Source organism: Lutzomyia longipalpis, chromosome 3 (genome assembly GCF_024334085.1).
Source record: "Lutzomyia longipalpis isolate SR_M1_2022 chromosome 3, ASM2433408v1".
NCBI lineage: Eukaryota > Metazoa > Arthropoda > Insecta > Diptera > Psychodidae > Lutzomyia > Lutzomyia longipalpis.
This window is the reverse complement of record NC_074709.1, coordinates 17,219,590-17,241,124: the sequence shown is the minus strand read 5'-3', so window position 1 is coordinate 17,241,124 and position 21,535 is coordinate 17,219,590. Positions and strand designations below refer to the sequence as shown.

At 34.3% G+C, this 21,535-nt stretch overlaps 1 protein-coding gene across 4 annotated transcripts; it reads right to left on the bottom strand.

The window, feature by feature from the left end:
• Positions 1-286: 286 nt before the first annotated feature.
• LOC129793075 (heparan sulfate glucosamine 3-O-sulfotransferase 5) lies at positions 287-20,962 on the bottom strand. Of its 4 annotated transcripts, none has more exons than XM_055832649.1 (6): positions 20,665-20,962; positions 8,804-8,996; positions 7,298-7,475; positions 6,736-7,098; positions 6,187-6,365; positions 287-853 (listed from the first exon to the last, which is right to left on the bottom strand). In XM_055832649.1, the coding sequence occupies exons 2-6, from the start codon at positions 8,872-8,874 to the stop codon at positions 436-438; spliced, it is 1,209 nt and encodes a 402-aa protein (XP_055688624.1). In that variant the 5' UTR covers positions 8,875-8,996; positions 20,665-20,962; the 3' UTR covers positions 287-435. The 4 variants fall into 4 exon arrangements, with proteins under 4 accessions (XP_055688624.1, XP_055688626.1, XP_055688628.1 ...); XM_055832651.1 differs by lacking the exon at positions 20,665-20,962 and adding an exon at positions 15,146-15,494; XM_055832653.1 differs by lacking the exon at positions 20,665-20,962 and adding an exon at positions 15,339-15,369.
• Positions 20,963-21,535: the final 573 nt, after the last annotated feature.

Genomic DNA, 21,535 nt, shown 5'->3' with positions numbered 1-21,535 from the left:
CTACCCAAAGTGATGGATTAAATTGTAGAGATAGACTAAAAATTATTCAAAAAATATATATCATCTCTTTTCTAATCTTCCTTCAATTAGCTACATTTTTTTCTCTATTTTCATTTATCTTTTCTGTAAATTTTCTTCTTTTTTTTATTCTTCTCTAATGCATTTATTGTTTTTTCTTTTTATTTTAGAGAGTGTTTCATTTTTTTTTCAAATCAAATAAAAACTGATTCACATGGCCTCTTCTTTGCGCTCTCTCCATACGCATGGTCTTTTCTAGTGATCGTGATTTTTCTTTTTTTTAATATTTGTTTTCTTTTAAATTAAATTCTATATATCGCTGAAACCATACTATACAAAAAATTTTATCTATTTATGGCATTTAAAAAGGAAGAAAACTGATTTGAGTTCTGTTGGCCCTGAAGTATTGCATTACATCTACTCTTCAGGCCACCCCAAGTCTTCACCAATCAACTCGTAGAACTTTTGATTGTGATCCGCAAAGAAACGCCGCAATTTGCTTATAACAGCCGGATCCACGTGCGGATGCTTTCGGCCCTTTGTCTCCCTTAAGCACTTATCGCCGGTTTCATTGCGCAAACAGAAGAACCCCTTGGTGGCGTTAAAGTAGAAATTGTTACTCTTTATCCGATGCTGAATGCCAAGGAAGGTCTCGATCCGTGTCAACTGCGACAGTGGATCGTCAATCAATTGATCACCATTCACAATCAGCATCTGCTCACGCGGAAATACCTCCAGCCATCGGTGCATGTGCAAATGGTACATGGATATGGCCAATGGGCGATACGATTCATTGACGGATCCATTGGGGAAAAGAGCCAGTTCCTCGAAATTTCTGTTGGATACACCATGAAAAGGCAATAAAAAGAATTTTAAAATGAATTTTTCATTATGAACAAAAACAGAAGAAGTACATTCACGAAAGACAAAAAATAAAAAACTGCATGATTTTGAGGAATGTTGTGGTTGAGCAGGGTTTGAAGACAATTCATGCAAACTTTGTACATTATATTGATGTCGTCATAATTTAGACACAAACACGCTACACCACATAATATGGCTGTGAATCAATCAACGACTGAGATAACCCCTTTTCCGTGGCTTTAAAACGTTTAAAATGGTTAGAGAAATTGCGAGAAATGGCTGATTCCTTTAGACAATGTCGCCTGATGAGTTTATTCAATTTCTCCTAGAATGCGGCTAAAATTAAAACTTGAATAAATTCTATTAAACAGAACATTAACTTCTCGTAGCAGAAGCGTATAGCCAGAAATTTATTCTATGGCGTGTTCAGAATAATTAATCATTATTTCTTTATTTTTTTTTATTTAAAGAACACTGAAAATTAAAAAAAAAAAAAAAGGAAAAAAGGAAGAAAGGGATTTTGGAATAAAGATTTATGAAGATTGAGGTTTCATTTTCATTTGAATTAACAACTTTTGATAATTCTTTTACGCAAATTCTAACGTTTGATTTTTGTTTTTAACGTATGACGTTTCTTCTAACTTTTGACGTTTTATTTCTAACGTTTTCTGTTTCTTTCTTTTGATTGACGTGTCTTTCCTAATATTTGACTTCCGTTTCTAACGCTTGACGTTTCTATTTTAATATTTGTCGTTATGTTTTATAATGTTTAGCGATGATTATTTCTTAGCTCATTACCCAATGTTTGACATTTTTTTATCAACATTTGAAACCCTCATTTTCAAAAAAAAAATTTATATAAATTTTACGTAAAAAATGTATTTGTTTTACCCCTTTGGGTACTACTGGACGCCTTAAAGAGTGCAACTTGAGAACCAGTAAATTCTGATAATTTTTTCTTAAAGAATCAATGGTGAGTTTAGACGCCTAAATGCCGATTCCTACTATGCCACTGTGTCGGGACTCTTAACACAGTTTTTAGCTTCAATAAAATATCCAAAAATATCCATTTTGATTATTATTTTTAACTATAATGGACATACATAATGCACCTCTGTCACTGAATGATGGAAAATTGATTGAATTTTGACAATAAAAGCTTTTTTCTGTTTTTAATTACATTTTATTACGAAATTTTCCATTCATTTTTTTGGCTTTTGCTACTTTTATAATTTGAAATTAAAATTCGTTTAATATTATTTTAAACTGGGTGGCTTTGTCAAATGTACAAGACAAAGGTATTCATTAAAATTTCCATTACAAATCCCAATAGAATACACCCTCCCCAACCCCCCTCCAGATCCCTTTTATTTCTTCTTAAGCAAATTAAGCCTTGTCTGCGATACTGGGTAGATCTTTCACAAGAAATTGTTCCCAATTAGTGAGACAATCCCCCTAAGATTTGAATAATTAAGTGCGAATTTCGAAGGAAATTGAGGATATTTTTAGTTGTTAAAAGGAGAAAAAATATACATATACCCCCAAAAATGCTCTACATATGGGGTGAATTTACTATAAATTATTCACCAAAAAATACAGAAACCGAACAACAAAAGAAAATTACATAGTGCCAGGAAACAAAAAAAATCCGTGTACAATAGCTGAAGAAAAAAGCTCTGATTTCATATAGCTAAACGGATTATTTCCGACATTGAATGTGAAATAGTCCCACAAAACTATGGAAATAGAACTAAAAGCAAGCCGAAATAATTAATCACAGAACGCATCAACGACAGAATTCTAATTAAATCATTTACGATGATTGAAGAGTGTCAGGAGGATGAAGAAGTTGAGTTGGACATTCGACACTCTTGTCCATTGAAATTCCCCCACCAGCTCCCTTGGGAGGATTTTCTCCAAAGGTATCCAAATGTGGTTTTATTGATTTGTGGACAGAACTGCATTGATTATGTTGAAAGAAAATCAATGATAAGCATATAATTACATGTCACTAAGATTGAATATAGAGAGACTGTTGAGTGTTTACAATTTGACCCATCTAGTAGCAAAATACTTAAGAATATAAGCATAAAATTGCTGCACTATGTCTGTGGCCTATAGAAACTCCACTGCAGAGATGAGATTAAATTTTAAAATTGACTCCCAACATAAATAAAATATATAGCTATAAAATGGTGCTCGAAAAAAGGCACACGACGCACGGTTGAAAAGCTCCTATGAAGAATATTTTGCGGATGCAAAGCTCATAAAGCATCAAACGAAAGCGGAAAATATATAATGGAAAAGCTCCTCTCAACATGTAGGAAAGGATATTATGAGACAGAAATAGCATATGTGTGAATTTCATAAAATTAAAATGCATTTCACTTCAGAATGAAAACGGAAAAGGAAAAGGAATTTTCCAATAACCTCCGATGATGTAGGAAAATTTTGACGATTCACTCACCAACTATCGTAACGGAATAATATATTTTAAACAACAGCTTTTGATATTTTTAAAAATTACTTTAGAATTCTCACAAAAGGTACCGATCGTTCGCAAAGTAAAGCCACCCTCCCCTACACTACAAGAAAAATTATCCCTTATGTGAATATTCTTTTTCAAATACAAATTATTCAGAGATACGATATTTTTGAAAAACTATCAAAGTTTCTGCATGAGGAAACTTATTTAATTGTAGGTATATAATGTTCTTTGTCTGTCTCTTTTATTCACAAAAGTATCAGATATTCCTAGAAAATTCCCCCTAATTGTACATGAGAGAAAGCTTTTACAAAAATGAATGGAAAAGTAAAAATGTATCTGTTAAAAAATTCAAGAATCGTGTCGAAATATTCCACAGAAAAACAAAACTTTCTTCTTTGACTCAACTTTCTTCCCAAAAAGCTTTCCTTCCTCTCTGAAAGTGTCAGATTTCGTTAGAATATACATATATCAAAAGGACGATTTTAGCTGTGTTTCTTTCAGACACAGCTTTTGTGTACCGAGCAAAATCGAAAGTCGTCAGATCGGGCTCAAACTTGGGATGAGCACGAATTAGGGTCCCCACATTCCAAAAAACGTATGCGCCAAAAAAAAAATTTTTCCGGCCGGCCGGCCGGCCGGCCGGCCGTCCGTCCGTCCGTAGTATAACACTAAATTGCGAGAGAACGGTAATAGATAGAGACTTGCGGTAAACGGCAAAGTTTAAAAGTCGACTGGAAGACGTCCGATTATGATGTCAAATTTTACCCCCCACCCCCCCGTCCGCCATTTTGGATAACCTCAAAATTTTTTTTTCGCTATATCTCAGCTCCTATTATAGCTAGAGGTCTGAAATTTTGATATGTTGTAGGGGCCATCAAGACCTTTCCAACGATACCTCATTTTCGAAAATCGGTCAAGCCGTTTAGTCAATATGGCCGCCACAATTTTTCATCGAAAATCGACCATAACTCGAAAACGGCTTGACCGATTTTGATCAACCCGGGGTCAAATGAAAGATCTCAACAAACCTTACAACTTTCTAGAACATACGAAGTTTCAAAAGTGACCGCTAGGGGGCCAAAAATCAAAAACAAAATTTTCGATGAGTTTTCGATGAATATCTCGAAAACGCCATTATCGATTTGCTTCATTTTTTGATATGTTATAGCTGACTATATTATCTAGGTCCATGCCAAAAATGAAGAAAATCTATGTCGCCGTTCTCGAGATATAGCCTTCCAAAGTTAGCATGTCATATCTCGGGTTCTACAAGTCCGATCTTGATAAACTCAAGCGCAAATGAAAGGTTTCGTGAAACCCTACAAATGTCTAGAACATTGCAACTTCGAAAAATGACCGCAAGAGGCGCTAAAGACAAAAACAAAGTTTTCGAAAATTTCGAACTCGAATATTTCGAAAATTCCATTATCGATTTACTTCATATTTTAATATATTATAGTTGAGGTTAAGACCTTTCCAACGATAGCTCAAACTCGAAAATCTATGGAGCCGTTCCCGAGATATGGCGTTTTAAAGATTTCTTGGGGGATGACTTTTCTACTTTTCCCGACTTTGCGCGTATTTAAACAAATTCGCGTTCTAGTTTGCTCTCACAAAATTGGTACACTGAAAGAAACACAGCTCTCGTAAGCTTGGTCAGCTTACCCGTACATTATAGTCTTATGTACATTAAAGAGTCTACACATACATATTTACTATTTAAAATCAAAATCTTTGTCAGTTTTGTTTAGTTTTTAATAAATATTAATACTTTTTTACTAAAAAGATAAATTATGTATTCTGGAAAACATTTTATTGGTCATTTTCCTCCATAAAAATTGTCTAAGAAGAATATTATCCCCGAAAATAAATAAAATCAATTAAATTCGAGATCGTGTTCTCTTCCTTCCTATATTTTTTTTTTAAATCCAGATTAAGAATTTCAAAAGTTTGTAAGAGTACCTAATGTGGAAAATATGGAAACGTTTCTCTGCGTTTTAACGACTGAAAATTATATTTTAACACAACTTCATTTTCCTTAAATTTCAATTTGTCCTCAACTCACTCAAATTTGTCTTTGGTCGATCTTTGTCTTGGACCCTTGGTTGCATCCTTCACATATCTTTTAACAATTTTTCCTTCTATCTCAAAAAACATCGATTATATAGAAATTCTTTTATGCAGTTTGACTTTTCCCGCCCACTTCTGCTCTATGATTGAACAAATTTTCTGGAATTTAGAGCACAAACACTTTCACATGCATATCAATGCAATTGGCATCTCTTAGTAGTTATTCTATTACTTTTTTTGTCATTCGTCAAAGAGTTAAAAATAAATTCCTATATAGCTGCTGCTATACGTCTGTCAACAAACAAAAAAAGGCAAAAATCAATTTTTCTCTCTGAAAGACATCAAATATTTTCATTTTATTAAATTAAAATGCATGAAATGCATCAATAAAAAATATTTAAAAATATAAAATCCCTTCATAATTGTCATGTGATCCGTCTAAAGTGGGTATAACGAACTTTTTTTCTTCTGTGCTGCATATTTTCTCCTAAAAATCAATATATGTATATTTCAGCTTGAGCTGTGTGTCTTTTGGATAGCAGGGTAATGCGATATCGGTAGAGAGAGAGTGTGAGGTGCTGCTAATCTGACAATAGGTCGATTTGAGACAAGTTAAGCTCCGGAAAATGTATACGACACCCATAATATTGGCGTTACGCTAATTGGTGAGTATATCGACAGTTTGGCTTTTAGTGTAGAGGGAAAATGGGTATATACGTGAGAAAGAAAAAAAATGAGGGGCTTACCGAGACACCTGTGACGATGGAGCAACACCGCCGCTCGTCGTACCTTGCACCTGGGGGAGTGTTGCCGTGGCTGAGTGACTCCTCAGCTGGGTGTAGTCTGATATTGCTCTTGTGACTGGCTCTCTAACAATTAATAATAGTTTAACACTAGCATTCATCGCTCTAACACGTTCAGGTACCTTTTGAATTGAGGAAAAGAAAAAGAAAAATGATTTTTTTTCTATCAGTAAGGGATGTGAACACATCGTTAGGGTGTGTATCATGTTGCAATTATTTTTCCTATTTAACTACATACTTTTATCTTTTTTTTACTCTATACTCTATTTCATCACCCTTTTATGGAAACATGTGATGGAAAAGTAATTTAACACCCATGTTATTCCCTCTATGCTACAAAAATCAATATAAACTATCTTCTTTCGTTTGCGAGATATTTGAGTTTCCCTACAATTTTCATGGATTTTGGAATATCCTCGTTTTGGCAACATAATACAGCCCCAAAATCTATAATTTTTTTCACAAAAAAAAATATTTAAAAGAAAAACTCACTTCAGGTGTGACAAAATAGCTTGGACTCTTCTCAATGGTGATCTGCCCACGGAAGGAGTGTGGCATCTTTTTTCGATACCACTCGAGACCCTTTAGGTAATTTTCGTCTCGATCGAAGAAATGCACTTCACCGGCGGCCTTCTGGATACGCGGATGGAGGTAGAGCATCTCCAACAGGGCTCTCGTGCCGCACTTCCTCACCCCAATTATGAGCGCCTGGGGGAGGCGTCGTCCCGTTTTGGGGAAATGAACACGATTCGGCACAACAATGGGATGATTGATGACAATGCCGGCATCATCGAAAACACTGCGGCGATTTCCCATTGAATATCCGCTACTTCCATCGGATATCGTTGGTGTTACCTGCAATAGCAGTACACATATTACAAAAACCCCCATCCTCCATTACATTACATACATTACATTCCATCCTCATCACCCCCACATGAGGATTATATACGTACAACACCCCATGCCAATTCCCAAATTAGATAAAAAAAATCCAGAAATCATTGGGGAGGATATAATGCAAAAGAGGTGAAGAAGGTGGGAAATATCTCACCTGCATACTGAAAACGGCACGGTCGTACAAGACGTGGAAGGTGAAAAAAAGAGAAATAATCATGACAGAGAGAAAGAGAGCCGCCAATTTGGGTTTGGAAATCCCAACCACGAGAATATACTCGGAATATGAAATATCTGGCCCGACAGGCTTCATGATAGCAGATTTAGGGAGCCATCTGAAATAGGAAAATGGAGAAAAATGCATACATATAACTAACAATTTATGTATGTACGTAGATACATATTTCCTTCTTATGCGGAAAAAGATATAGAAAGATTCACGACAACCCTCTCCCACATTTGTTATTCCACAAAATTGTGAGAAATGGTGCCCTGCACCTCTTTTATACAAAACTACTTGACATAGATTTTATTTCTGGGTCGAAAGTCACAACATTTTGCATAACTTTTTTTTCACCCATTTCCAATTCCTCTCACTTCATCACATCCCAAAAAGTTAATGGCTCTAGAATTTTCCGGATGTAATCAAATTAAAATAAATGTTAAAGTTTTGAGATTGAGATAGACCACGCTGTGGAAAATTCATCAAATAGTGTAACCCGAGTGTTAATTAAATAGAACATAAAAGTTTAAAAACATAATTATTTATACTATAACCGAGAGAAAATAATTATAATTTGTGGTGTACTACTATCGTTAACGATTTTATGACTAACTAAACTTTTTTTTGTTATACCTATATACTTTATTTTTCTTATTAAAATTAATTTTCTTTTCCATGAAAAGTCTCAAAACATTCGAAGCTATTTCCTCTTGACTTATGTTTAATTGAGAAATTTAAATGAAAAAAAAGTCATAAAGTTTCATATCAAATTTATCAAATTATTATAAGGCTGAATTAAAATTAAAAACTCTCGGACATAATCAGGATTAACTGCAAAAATCGAATAAAAAAATATTGTTGAAAAACTTTTAATAAAATTGATCTACTCTAAAATAATATTTAGAACTCTTAGCGTTTTCCCTTTGAACAATTAACACCCTAGTAATAACATTGAACATTTTTTCCAACATTTGACGTTTATTCTAACGTTTGATGTTTTTTTTTAACGTTTGAAAATCCCTGATTTGAGTTTTTCATGTATATTTTATGGTCAAAAAATAATTTCATTTGACTTCTAAGCAAAAATTGGAGCTCCAACGTGAATTGTACACGAACAATGAGCTTAACTTTAACAAAATTTTTAGTACACCACACTTGGCAAAATTTCTCCCCTTTGAGCCATCATTAAAATATCGTTCTTTTGGTTGCACAAAAAACACCAAAAATGCTTTTGATTGAGATAAAAGTTTTATGAATGCAAACAAAACAGAAGCATGGATGGTGGGAGCGCATCTCATAAAATTAACCGCACTTTTCCATTTAGATTAAAATCCAATTTTGGTGTGCAGAAGCCAACCACCACCGCATGTATACGAAACATTATACGTATATAAGCACACCCAAGCACTGTAATGCCCCATTGAAATAAAATCAACTTACAGAACATCCAGGGGAAATTTCAAAGAGCAATCTCTTGTCTGGTCACCACGTCGGAATTTTCCCATTGGCATTTGGATCCCTGTGTGTAGTCCTCTTCACACCTGAAGCACCATCCACATCGGTAGCCGATTGCATTTATGTGGCTTATGTGTGTCCTTCGTCATTCAAATTATAATTCTCAATTGCTCGATTCCTGGAAGTATACAACATTTTAAAAATAAAAGTGAATAAATAAATCATCGCATTGGGGGGGGTGGATATACGATGTGCAAAATGCAGAGATTGGCTAATTGAAAGGTCAAAATGCCACAATCGCTCCCAAATGGTCACACAATGCCATTGTAATGTTCTTCACACACACACAATATTCCATAAATATTAAATTTATATATACGTATTGACTTTCCCAAACACATATTTTCTATTTCCACCCTCGGGGTGCGCACAGAAGACTCTTATAACACTGCGAGCACACAAAACGGGCAGTGGATTCAAGGTGGAGAGGGTGGCCCTCGCACATTGAGGAAAACTTATGCATGTCACTGAAATGCCACGCGGGAGATTGACAAGTTTTCTTAGAAAAACTTTTAAAGAATGTACATTTTTCTTTGGAAAAGTTTGTACAATAAAAATTGTAGAGGAGAACTTTAGTTGTTTGAAAAAGTTGAATTAACTAATACACGAAAAACCATTTGGGTTTACTTGTTGCGAAGGATTTCTGTTAAATTAAAAATATGTATTTTTAGAACGTTGACATATAAATTATAGGGATTTTCATCTAATAAAAATTGCTTTGTGTTTTTAGAAAAAATATTGCAAGTTAATTGAAGAAAAATGTTTCTTGACACATATAAAATTTTCAAGATGATGGCATTTTAAAAGCCTTAAAGCTTTTCCCATTGTGAGTTCTAGGAAACTTTTTCACATAAAAAGCTTACGCGTGTCTTGATAGCTTCCTCAAATGTGTATTTTTTCCTCATATAGAAACGAATAGTTTTCTTTTCATAGAAAAATTGCATTTTTTTATTTCTCCTACTTTTGTCCTTCACCTTTAAAATTAAAAATCGAAGTGAATTTCCCCACACTAAATAAAATTTATTTTTGGAATAAGAAATTGTGAATCTTCAATATTCATTGGTACTTTATGAAAATTCCATATAACTTTTCCTCCCTCTTGCAAAAGGCAAATAAGTGGCCGTAATTTTCGATCACTCCTCATGGTGGAAAAACTTTTTCCTTCCTTTTTTTGCAGAAGCGACAAAATGGTACATTTTATAAGAGTGACAGCATGCGAATGCGGAGATGTTGGGGGAAATGGGAAAAATCAACATTTATCGAGTCTGCAAACTTCCAATATATTCCTCGCATGCCCACAAATGAAAATTCCTATACAATTTGCAAAATTCCACCAAACAAACCTTCAGAAACACACTCTTGGGAACAAAACCCTCAGCATGGCGTTTCCTCCAGTTGTTTTCACAGCTCAATTGTTGAAGTTTCTGAGAGCATCCCCAAAGGTTCAATATTTTCCGCTCCATTCCCCATTCATGACCATACTGAATGATTAGGAATGTTGTGTGTGTATATATGTGTGCATCCCCCGCAGTACAATCAATTATTATTTATCTAAACACCCCCCGAGAAAGATATGCTCTCAAAGCATTTTCGCACAAGCGACACACGCTGGCGCGGGAAGCCTTTCGGGTAAGAGAGATCTGTATGCGAATGTGAAGAGTGTGGTGATCAAATATTTGAGTTGTTGAAACATAATAAAATAAATATAATTTTATCCAATTCAGTGGATTCAGTCAGAAGGAAGTGAAGGGGTTTCTGCATAATACTCCGCCTTCATTCATTTCAGAGCATTAACAAAAGATCCAACATAGTCACACACACACAATGTATCTCATTGGTTATTTTAATTACAAAAGCACCAGAGGAAGTCTCACCATTTTCTCGCATTTGCCCCAAATTTGAGGAGGATCTCAGGGGTTTTCCGCACAGTGCTTTGGGATAATGCGGAGGTGATGAAAGAATGAAATCCCCAAAAGGGGCTTGCAAGTTTTTTATTGTGACCTACAGTTGGCTTATTGCTCTTTCATTCTTTTTAAATTTAATGTTATATAAAAAAAAGTTAAGAAATTATTTTTGGACTGGTATTTTTTCCCAACGTTAAAAAATTCATTTTCTACATAATTTAATAAAAATATAGATTTTTCAATATTACCTGCATTTCATGCAATATTACCGGAACTTTTACCAAAAATTAAACTCCAGTTATTTCTGAAATTAACTCACTTTACCTCCACCCTCACTTTGTTATATTTTATTCAATTCAATAAAAGTTTAAAAAACCAAAATTTGCATTGAATGTCAAAGCTTTATTTTGTCAATAAATCAAAACCAATTAATCAGTATTTCAAATGGTATACGATTAAATTATTTGCTATTTATATGCAGATTTTATAAAATTTACCACATACTGAAATTTGCATATTTGCAATGAGAAATCCTCTATATACCTACTTAAAATCAATTCTAGCAATTAGCTCACCTCTGTCGTTGAATAAAATAAAACAAAGTAATGATGAATGATTTTGCACCACAAGAAAAAGCTCCGATTTTGGGAGAATTTATCCACCCTCGGGAAAAAAGTGTGGGAGTTGAATCCTTTTAAAATCCAGGACAAGCACACAGAAAGTGACGAAGAACAATAACTGTCTTGTATGTAAGGTGGTGGTTAGAATATATTGCTAAAAATTGTCACCCCCTACACCGGATATTTTGGGAGTTTTTTTTTGCAAATTTTTCACTCCTTTTATCAGCCACTTGTATGAGTGAAAAATCGCACACTGTGTTTACACAACGCCTGTGAGAGGAATGAAAAAAGGAAAAAGGAAAGAATCACCTGAAAGCACGAGAAAAGCGGAAAATACGAGGTGGGATATTTTAAAGTTTATTTTCAAATTCATATTTCTCACAAATACACGTTCTTGATGCTTTGCGTCTCCCTCTTCTATCTTGCAACAAAAGGGGTATAGCTTACGGGGTGGTTTGTATTGAAATTGGCCTTATAGAGGAGGAAGAAAATTGATTGACAATCGGAATGAATTCGTAATTGATACCATGACCTATGACATTGGTGAACTCTTGGGCCGATTGGAATTTTACAAAAGCCCTCTCCCCGAAGGTGGTGTAATTTACTTTCTCATTCATCCTACTCCCCCCAGTCCCAACCGTGAAAGAGATGATAAATTATTTAATGAGGGGAGGGTAACATTATTCACTCACTTTGAATATTTTTCCAAACCCACCCCCACACTGCCTTATACTTTTTCTTCATGTTTCCTTTTAACGGAGCCACCATTCCCCGTATGTGTGTATGGCGTGCACATAAAAGCGACCACATACGAGTAAATAAAAAAAGAAGAGAAAGGAATGGAAATGGATTTTTCTTTTCGTCCCTTCAATCCCAATAGAGATTCACCACCCCCCAGTGATATGCTAAAAAGTATGAAGGAGAAAAGTACTGGGGAAAGTGCGGAAAAAATGAATAAGAAAGAACATTCTTTTTACATGAAAATCTCCAATAAATTTCTCACCGCCCCACGTGAGCCACGTAGACAGGAGATGTGGGCAAAAAAACGAAATGTTTTTATAATCGCGAATTCTACCAGAAACAAGAAGGTTAAAATTTGCATAGGAAACCCATAAAAAATATAGGTGAATACTAAGGTGTGCTAAATTCTTTTTTTTTGCATAAATATACTCCTTATAGGGATTTAAGATTAAAAGAAATCGAAACATCGCTGGTTTATTAAAGAAGAATATTAAAGAAGAAGAGGGCTTCTTTCTATGTTCTAATAATGCTTTCTGAAGAATTTTTTTTTTTAATTTGAATAAGATGACAATACAGTAGATTAGATCATACCCAAAAGGAAAGTCAAGATCGAATACTGTTCTAACCAATTTCCTTAGGGGAGACCGGGGTAAAAATAGTCAATTTGCATAAATCCTTATCTGCAGGATTCCCCAAGGGCAAGAAAATTTCCTCGATAGGTCATTCTTATAGGAAATTTCCTGGCCTACAACTTTGTCTCAGACCACTTTTCTCTATCTCCACGGGAAATATGAGTTTTCGAGCTTTTCCTAAACCCTTCCGCTTCTGACTTTTTTTAGACGCGGCGGGTAAATATAGTCACCAGTTGGCTAAATAAAGTCGATCGAATTTTCCGGCATTTCCAATGATTTTCCACCTGAGAGATTGATAGTAGTTGATAGCTAAACTTCTCACCTTTTGATTCGCGACAAGGAATTTCACTTTTATACGCACTAAAACAGAGAATTTTGCGATTTTCTCAAACACTCCATTTTGCAACAAATGGATAGAAAATATGCCAAAAATTTCGATCTCCCATATGATTTACATGGGATGACTAGATCTACCCCAAGGGGTATGTTTTGATTCAAAAAATTGTAGAGAAAAATCATTAAAAGTTATTGAAGAATACACCTTGGCAACATTTTCTGCACTAATCCAGCTAGTGAGAAAAATTATCAGATGGGAAAACTGCTGAAGGAAATGTTCGGAAAACGCGTTTTTCTCAATACGCAAAAGTTTGGGAAATGGGCCAAAAATCTATTTTCATTTTTAACTCCTAAAGTACTGATCGGATAACCTCCAAATTACTGTCAAAAATTATAGGTTGGTAGGGCTTTCCACCAGAATTTTTTCCGATTTTTCCGATTAATAACTTCGGAGAAATTGGAATTTGAAAATTCGAAAATGACTATTTTTACCCCGGTCTCCCCTACTATTTAACTATTTTTTCATAAGTTTTTTTTTATCTTTCATGATATCTTACGTAATATAAAGTTTCAAATACTTAATAAAACAATTCAAAAGGTTTTCTTTAAATTTATTTGCCAAAACGAAGTCATAAATGTGATAATTCTGATCTATTTTTTGAAATGGTGATGAACCAAGTTGCACTAATATTTCCAGCCTACGATAAAAATCATTACAAAATGAATAAAAATAATAAAATAAGAACCAAAATAGAAATATTTGAAAAATAAAACGGAAATAAGTTGCATAAATATTTTTTAGTTTAAATTAACTTAAAATATTGTGACCAGAAGGTCCCATCAAGCATTTTATTATAAATTTTAACAAAGATTTAGACAAATGAAAAAAAATATTGATATTTTGACCACCATTTGTCGACACCTAGTCCACATTGTTCCCCATACTTTGTTCTTTCCTCAACCATGATTCTTGTGTGTTAAAATGTAAGCACTCTTGCGTGCGAAAAAGTAAGAAAATGAACAAGCAAAAGTCACACAAGAGAGGATATTCCTCTGTGACACACTAAATTTTTTAATTACATTTAATTAACACTCTTTAACATCGCACAAGGGGAGTGAATTGCAACAATTTGTTAAGTGTCCACTAAATAAATCTCTTCAGCCCTTTCCTCCCCTTTGCATGTGAAATGGAATTTTAATAAACTTCCGCTCACAAAAATAAGCCCCCAAAAAGATTCTCCCTTTGTGAATACCTTTCTCGCCAAAATGGCAAAGAAATATCTCAAATTCCACCTTGAATGGAACTGGTGAAATATTTAATTTTGTGCACGGAAAAAAACGGAAACATCGTGGAGTTGCAGATGTACACAGAAACGTCTCTCCGGATTGCATGCACTACAAAGTACAAAACCTCAAGCAATTTTATCTTTTTAATGAGCTTTCAAATTTAACTTTTACATAGTGGAATTGGAAAAAAACATACATACATACACACAGAGGAAGGATCATATGAGGGTGAAAAGCTTTTGAGGCGGTCAAATCTTGCGTAAAATCAACTCAAATGAACGTAATATATGGCCCTTTTTCCCCCACACCACCCCCACATAATATAAACTCAATTTTATCTGGAAAAACTTTCCCCCAAAATCACTTCCTTTTTGATGTACAGATACGCGAGGATTTTGGAGAAATAAAATTTTCTGTGGGAATATTTACATATGCTATAGCAATGTTGTAAAACATACATAAGACTTTAGTTGCTATTTGCTTTTTAGTTTCTGGTTTGGTAATGACTTTCCTTCTCTTTACTACATTTTCATTTTTTTTTGCTCATTTTTTTTATTCATTCCTTATGCAGTAATTCATATTTTTTTATTTAAATAATTTAAAACTCCGCCAGGGGGCTAAATGAAGCAAAAAGTGGGTTGAATAGTACTCACAGTTCTCCAAAAAGTATGTAATACGAAATGATATGGAGCAGTGAGATAAAAAAAATTATGGATAGGACAGGATACGAAAGAAGATTGAACTAACCACTAATTTTATGATAGACAACAGTTCACACACAACGTTTTCCAATTTAAACTTTCACCTCCACACTTTATACTTCACTACAAAAACATTCATAGCAGGATAACAACACAATTATGTATGTATCCTTGCTCCCATTTCCTCTTGGCTGTTCATCCTTAAATGTGCTCCACAACTACACCATATTTACACTAACTTCCAGTAAGAGTTGAGCTTGGAAAACAGCAGACATGTGCTTCCTATCAGTCGATACTTTATAAACTGCAACTTTATTGCAAACTTTCCACCCACAACACCTAAACGGGATACAATTTCGCGCTCATCACCGTGCATTTAAATACAATGGCTCACTAACATCAGCTTATTTCTCTGGGGGAAACTTTACTAATCTCTCTTTGTGACCTTATCTGTAAAGAATATTTGAGTCGTAGAGTTCGAAAAGGGCTTAAGGTCTAATTTTGGACGAAAGTTTCCTTTAAGTTTAACGCTACCTATCATTAATACTGTAAAAGTTTTTTCTGAAAGAATATGATTTAATAAAATTAACAAAAAATCACAATTTTTGCCCAATTATTGCTTTTTAATTAAGTTATATGCCCTTTTCTACACGTACTATTCACTTTTTACTCTATCACGTCACTAATAAAAAAAAGCGAATTATTATCTGGTAGAAAAATAGTGACAGATATTCATAGAATTTACATTTGACGACTTCAGTAGGCACACGTGCTCACATTTTCAATAAAAAAAAGATTTCTTAACATTTCAAGAGATTAATTTAAATTAACAATCGTTGGAAATTAAAATTCCACAAATTATTAGAGTAGAATTTAGTAAAATATCTGACACAAGACTGCTTCATTGCGTATTCTGTAAAAAGTTCTGAACTCTCGCACTTGTGATACGCTGAAGATCATCAATGGAAATATTTTCCACACACATACACACAGCTGATACGGCGCCTTTGAAGAAAAATCATTAAATTAGGTTGAACAAAATAAAAACAAACATTCCCCCGAAAACTTTAACTCATTACCACTATGATATGAACCATATACTGATACAATTAATTTTCTCTACTGCGTGAAAAATGTTTCATAAAGTCTTAAATTAGACCAAAAGGTGATTTATTATTTAGCTAAGAAGATTAATTCCTCATTAATAAATTTTAAATGAAACCAGAAGGGGCGAATAATTGAATCCTTCTTCGTGGTTTTGTTTTCATTCAATATGCATCTCTTTTTTATTTCAACAGAAGAGAAAAAGAAAAACAAAGGAAAGTTGGGGGTTGATTGATTATACAAAGGGTTAAAAAAAAAAGCCGGAAAAAAATTTGAAATTGAGATAAAGAGGATACGAAATAATTTATCACCTATTTTTGCTTTCGAAATATATGAAATATTCATAAATATACTCTAAGCTTAATCCTTAAGGACCATAAAGAAGCCAGCGGGCGGAATGACTCGAAAAAAAATTTTGGGGATTTCTTTAAGCTCAAATAAGACATTTTTTGCCAACAGTCCGATTTTTTAATTTATTTTTTCGTCCTTCCTGATCCTGTCAGTTCTTGGGGATGTCCTTGAGGTTTTAAAAACTTCAGAGATCATAAAGACATCGTTCAGAATTGGTTTTAGCTCAATAAATAAAAATTAACTATCCAAAATTATAAGCATTTTCAAAATCAATCGATAAATTAGGATATTCTTCAAGAATGTAAATAGTGTTATTTTTTATAATAGTTATTTTTTAACGAATAATTGCCCCATAGATGATCTTACCATAATTAAATTAAAACCCTTTCACCTATTAACTCAACTGACTCCCAATTCCCCTATTTATTACAATTAATGACATCTCTTGATCAACGCCTAACCATTCTAGAAGTATTGATACAATTTATCCGTTATTCAACCCCCTAGAAAAATTTCTACAAATTCCATAATTTTCTCATCGTGCAATAAATCACCGAATACAAATTTAGACTACCTACCATAAAAAGTATATTTTCCCCCATTAGGCGTACATTATGTGACTTTGGCAGGAAGTTCCGACTGTAAGTAACCCTCCAGTATGCCAACAAATTCCATTCCATATACATACTTCAGAGCGAGAGTGGACATACAATGCCACGCTATGTGCTTATTTTTAGAAAAAAATAAACCACCCTCAAAATGTTATCAGTCTTCTTGATTTAATTTACAAATCACATTAGAGGTCATTTTGAGTTTGAATAATTTAATGGTTGAAAAAAAGCACAACCCTTATTTACAAAACACTCTTTTTGTTTGCTATCATCGAGCATGGGAACTTATCAATGCCATACCATCAAAACCACGAGGTTTCTAATTTCACCCACACGCCCATTAATGAAAGCACTCTCAGGCACAATTTCCTCATCCTGCGCCCAAATTGAACAATTACGATAATCGTCTCTACGCTAAAACATGTCCTCACAGATTGGTATTAAAAATTCAACAATAATCTACCCTTCAGACATCGCGGGTGGGGTGCTCATCCGCGGAAGCGCTCGATCAATAGAGCAATTTCACGCCCCTCTCCCCCATCTCTTCAAATTCATTCACGAGAAACAAACCAATTTGAAAGTTAAAATAGAAAAATCATTCTCAGAATTCATATGTGGTATGTATGCTCTATATTATGTACGAGGTAAATTGTCGCTTCGCTCCAATTTTCCTCGCCCCGCTTCGCGGGGGGTTTTGCGCTTCGCGCAAATTTTAGAGAGAAAAAAATTGTGATGATTTATACGTAGATTGGGGTTACTCATCAACCCCAAAAAAATTGCAAAGAGAAGAAATCATTTTCATACAACATTTCGGGCGCCAAATTCAAAAATTCGCAAAAAATACATGAGAGTTATATGGGGGCTACATGAAGGGGGGCTTTGGGGGGAAAATGTATACGGCCACTCGAAAGCGCCTGATATAAGGAGCCTCTGTACCAAATTTCATCACGATCGGTTAAACGGTGTAGATTTGTATAGCTGTACAGACACGAAGATTACCAACAAACAGACCTTTCTTTATTATATAGATAGATGGAGAGCACTCATCGAACCCAAAAGAAAAAACTTGTAAAGAGAAGAAATCATTTTCAACAACATTTCGGGCGCCAAATTCAAAAATTCGCAAAAAATACATGAGAGTTATATGGGGGCTACCTGAAGGGGGGCTTTGGGGGGAAAATGGATACAGCCACTCGAAAGCGCCTGATATAAGGAGCCTCTGTACCAAATTTCATCACGATCGGTTAAACGGTGTAGATTTGTATAGCTGTACAGACACGTAGATTACCAACAAACAGACCTTTCTTTATTATATAGATTGAGAATTATAATGAAAAAAAAATTGAAGTATTTTTTTTTCACGAGAAGTTCACCTTTAATGCCAAAGCCGCGGGGGTGGTGGAAATTAGAAATTCCATTAAATGCAATATTGTGCAGAACGTGGTGAAGGAGCCATAGACGTGGAAAGCTCAGTGGGTGTGTGCGGGGGTGTAATCGTATAATTGATTAATTGGGTGACCGCTCAGGAGAATTTTTCCACCCCAACGGGGAGTCCCTTTTGCGGGAATTTTCTGCAGCGTCTCCCGCGCATACTGACAATTTTATTGCTACCACACGGAAAGTAATTCGCGCGGGGAGATGTTGTCTATAACCAATCGATTTTTATTAAAACAAAGACTTTTTCTCACTCACAGGAAATAGTTGGTGGTAATTAATTAATTTGATAGAGGGAAAAAATTTAATTGGAAGCAGAAAGTGTTTGAAGTGGATGGAGAAACGTTTAATACTTTTTTTTTGCTTCATTTTCATCATTAAATCCTGATTTGTGCCTTTTAGACATTTAATTGTACGTTTATCTATCATTAATTATTCAACTAATTTCCCAATTATTTATACAATATTTATCTTGATTTTAATAAAAAAAAAACTCATTAAAAGCGAACCCCAAATCTGAGTTTTAATTTAATTTTGTTTAATCGATTTAAACTAGTTTTTTTTAATCTTTAATGCATTGAGAAAAGTATAATTATAAAGAAAAATCAATTTATTTTAATGACCAAAATATAATTTTACAATAAAATTTATTTTTGAATATAATTTTTTTACGATTAAACATTAAATTTTCCTCATTTTCACGTTTTATTCGCTTTTGCAAAATGTCCGTCAGCAATTTAATAGCATTTGTACGGAATATTGAGTTCTTTTATATGATTCGTTCAAATCCAATCCCATAAACTTCATAACTTTCTACAAAGTCAGTACATTTCAACAAAGTTTCATTTTACTTCTTTTACTACAGAAATAAAGGTATAAATTTAATGAGATTTTCTCGATTTTCCCTAATCTCACCTTTTAGTCGCAATTATTTTACGATCCTTTTTACATCCCTTTTTTTGATTTCTTTTCAAGGAATTAAATTTTTTGCGATTCACCCGTCACATTCAACCCAACATCGCCCATAGCTAACTTGTTAAAAATGTTATAAAATATTTTGTTCTATTTTTTTTTTTTTTGAGATAATGAAGAAACAAAATAGAAAAGGATGAAAGGTCTAATTGCAAAAAAATCATGAGTTAAAGAAGGAGAAAAAGGACGAACTTTTCTTAACTTTTTAATTAGGTAAACAAACAAGGAGAGATTTTATCATTTTTTTTATAACTTTCAATTACTTTTTTTTTTTACTATTTCCTTTCTTCCTTAATAACATGTCTAATGAAATAACCATCAGACATTCAGTCGGCATTATATTTACATTTTTCTCATTGAAAATTGTTGTTTTCTCATTTAGAGGTAACATAAAAAAAAGTAGCATGGTATTGGCAAGGATTTCCTCTTTTGGAAAACCTTATATTTAATTTAAAATAACCCCCCTGCCATCATCCTCCCTTCGTTACACGCCTAACATCAACAAACCACCCACTCGCACGCCCATACATATTCAAGTGCTCAGCAAAGACTCCCTGCTTTGCATTTTCTCGTAACATTATGCAACTCCTATATAACACCCCACCAACGCCAAGTACTTCACACTCCCAAGGATTCTACTACGAAGGCCCCCGCATGCCGCCCACAAGGTCCCACCGCCCACTGTGCCACGGTGTGGCGGCAACAGGGACTTCTCCCTGCGCCAAGTTTAATAGTCTCTCCGGCTGTATGGCTGCTCACCTCCCCGTACTTTGACATTATTTTCCCACCAAAAATCCTTCCTCACCGCACATAGTCACCGGATGTCCCCATCGGCCACACTGTGAGCACTCAATTGCCCATCAGATCCCCCCTCCAGGCCCCAAAAGCCTCATGTTGAAGAGCATTGGGCAAAAATACTCAATAATAATAACATTGAACGTGAAAAAGCCACCCACTTTACTAAGGGCGCCACCCCCCAAACCACTTTTGACTACAAAAAAAAAGCTCTCTCCGTACGAGGGTGAATGAAGTTTCTCACAGTGCGCGATATGGCAAAAGGGAAAAAAGGCAGAAAAACAACCAATTGACTTACATTTTTCGCAAACTTCGACATTATTCCAACACTGCTCGCCACAAGGAACTATTGACGTGTGATTAAACATAAATTAACACAATTTTTCTACCTTTACAATTAACAACTTTACACACTACAAATTTCACTAAACTTAACGAAATGAAAATATGGCGTCTTCTGCTCCTTTTTTCGCCACGCTCCAAGAGGGGAATGAATCTTCTCTCTCACAAAGCATTCGCTTTTCCCTCCCATACAGGCCAATTTTCACCACAGAACTTGAGGGCGCCAAATGGAGAATTTTCCACCACGACGAGTTTGCGCAAATGGAAAATTCTCATGAATATTTTCCCGCTTTAACCTTTATTCGATTTACAAAAGCTCATTTAAATTGACCGTTTTTTTGGTCTGAAAAGGGCTGGAAAAAGCTTTAGAATTTAATGAAATTCTTAGCAATTAATAATGGTGTTGATTCTGTTTAAAAATTTAAGAACTTGAGGAATCCAGCGGGTGAAATGACGCAAAATATTTTTTTAGGAGTTTTTGGACATTTTTGGCCAAGACTTCGATTTTTTTAATTTTTGGATTTTCGTTCTTCCTGATCCTGTGAGTCCTTGGGGATGTCTTTTTGTGATCTCAAAATGTCCAGTGATCATAAAGACATCGACCTGTATTGGTTTTGACTCAATAATAAAAATTAACAAACTCAAATTCGCCAAATTTAATAACGACTGTGGGTTAAAAACGTCCATTGGTCGTTAAGGGTTTAAAAGTCTTTTCTTGAGAATTGCAAAAGTTTTTATATCTTAAAAGAATTAACGATTTAAAATAATGAACTGTTAAAATCTTTCTACTTAGAAACAATTTTTGAGAGAATTCTTAATTTTAATTT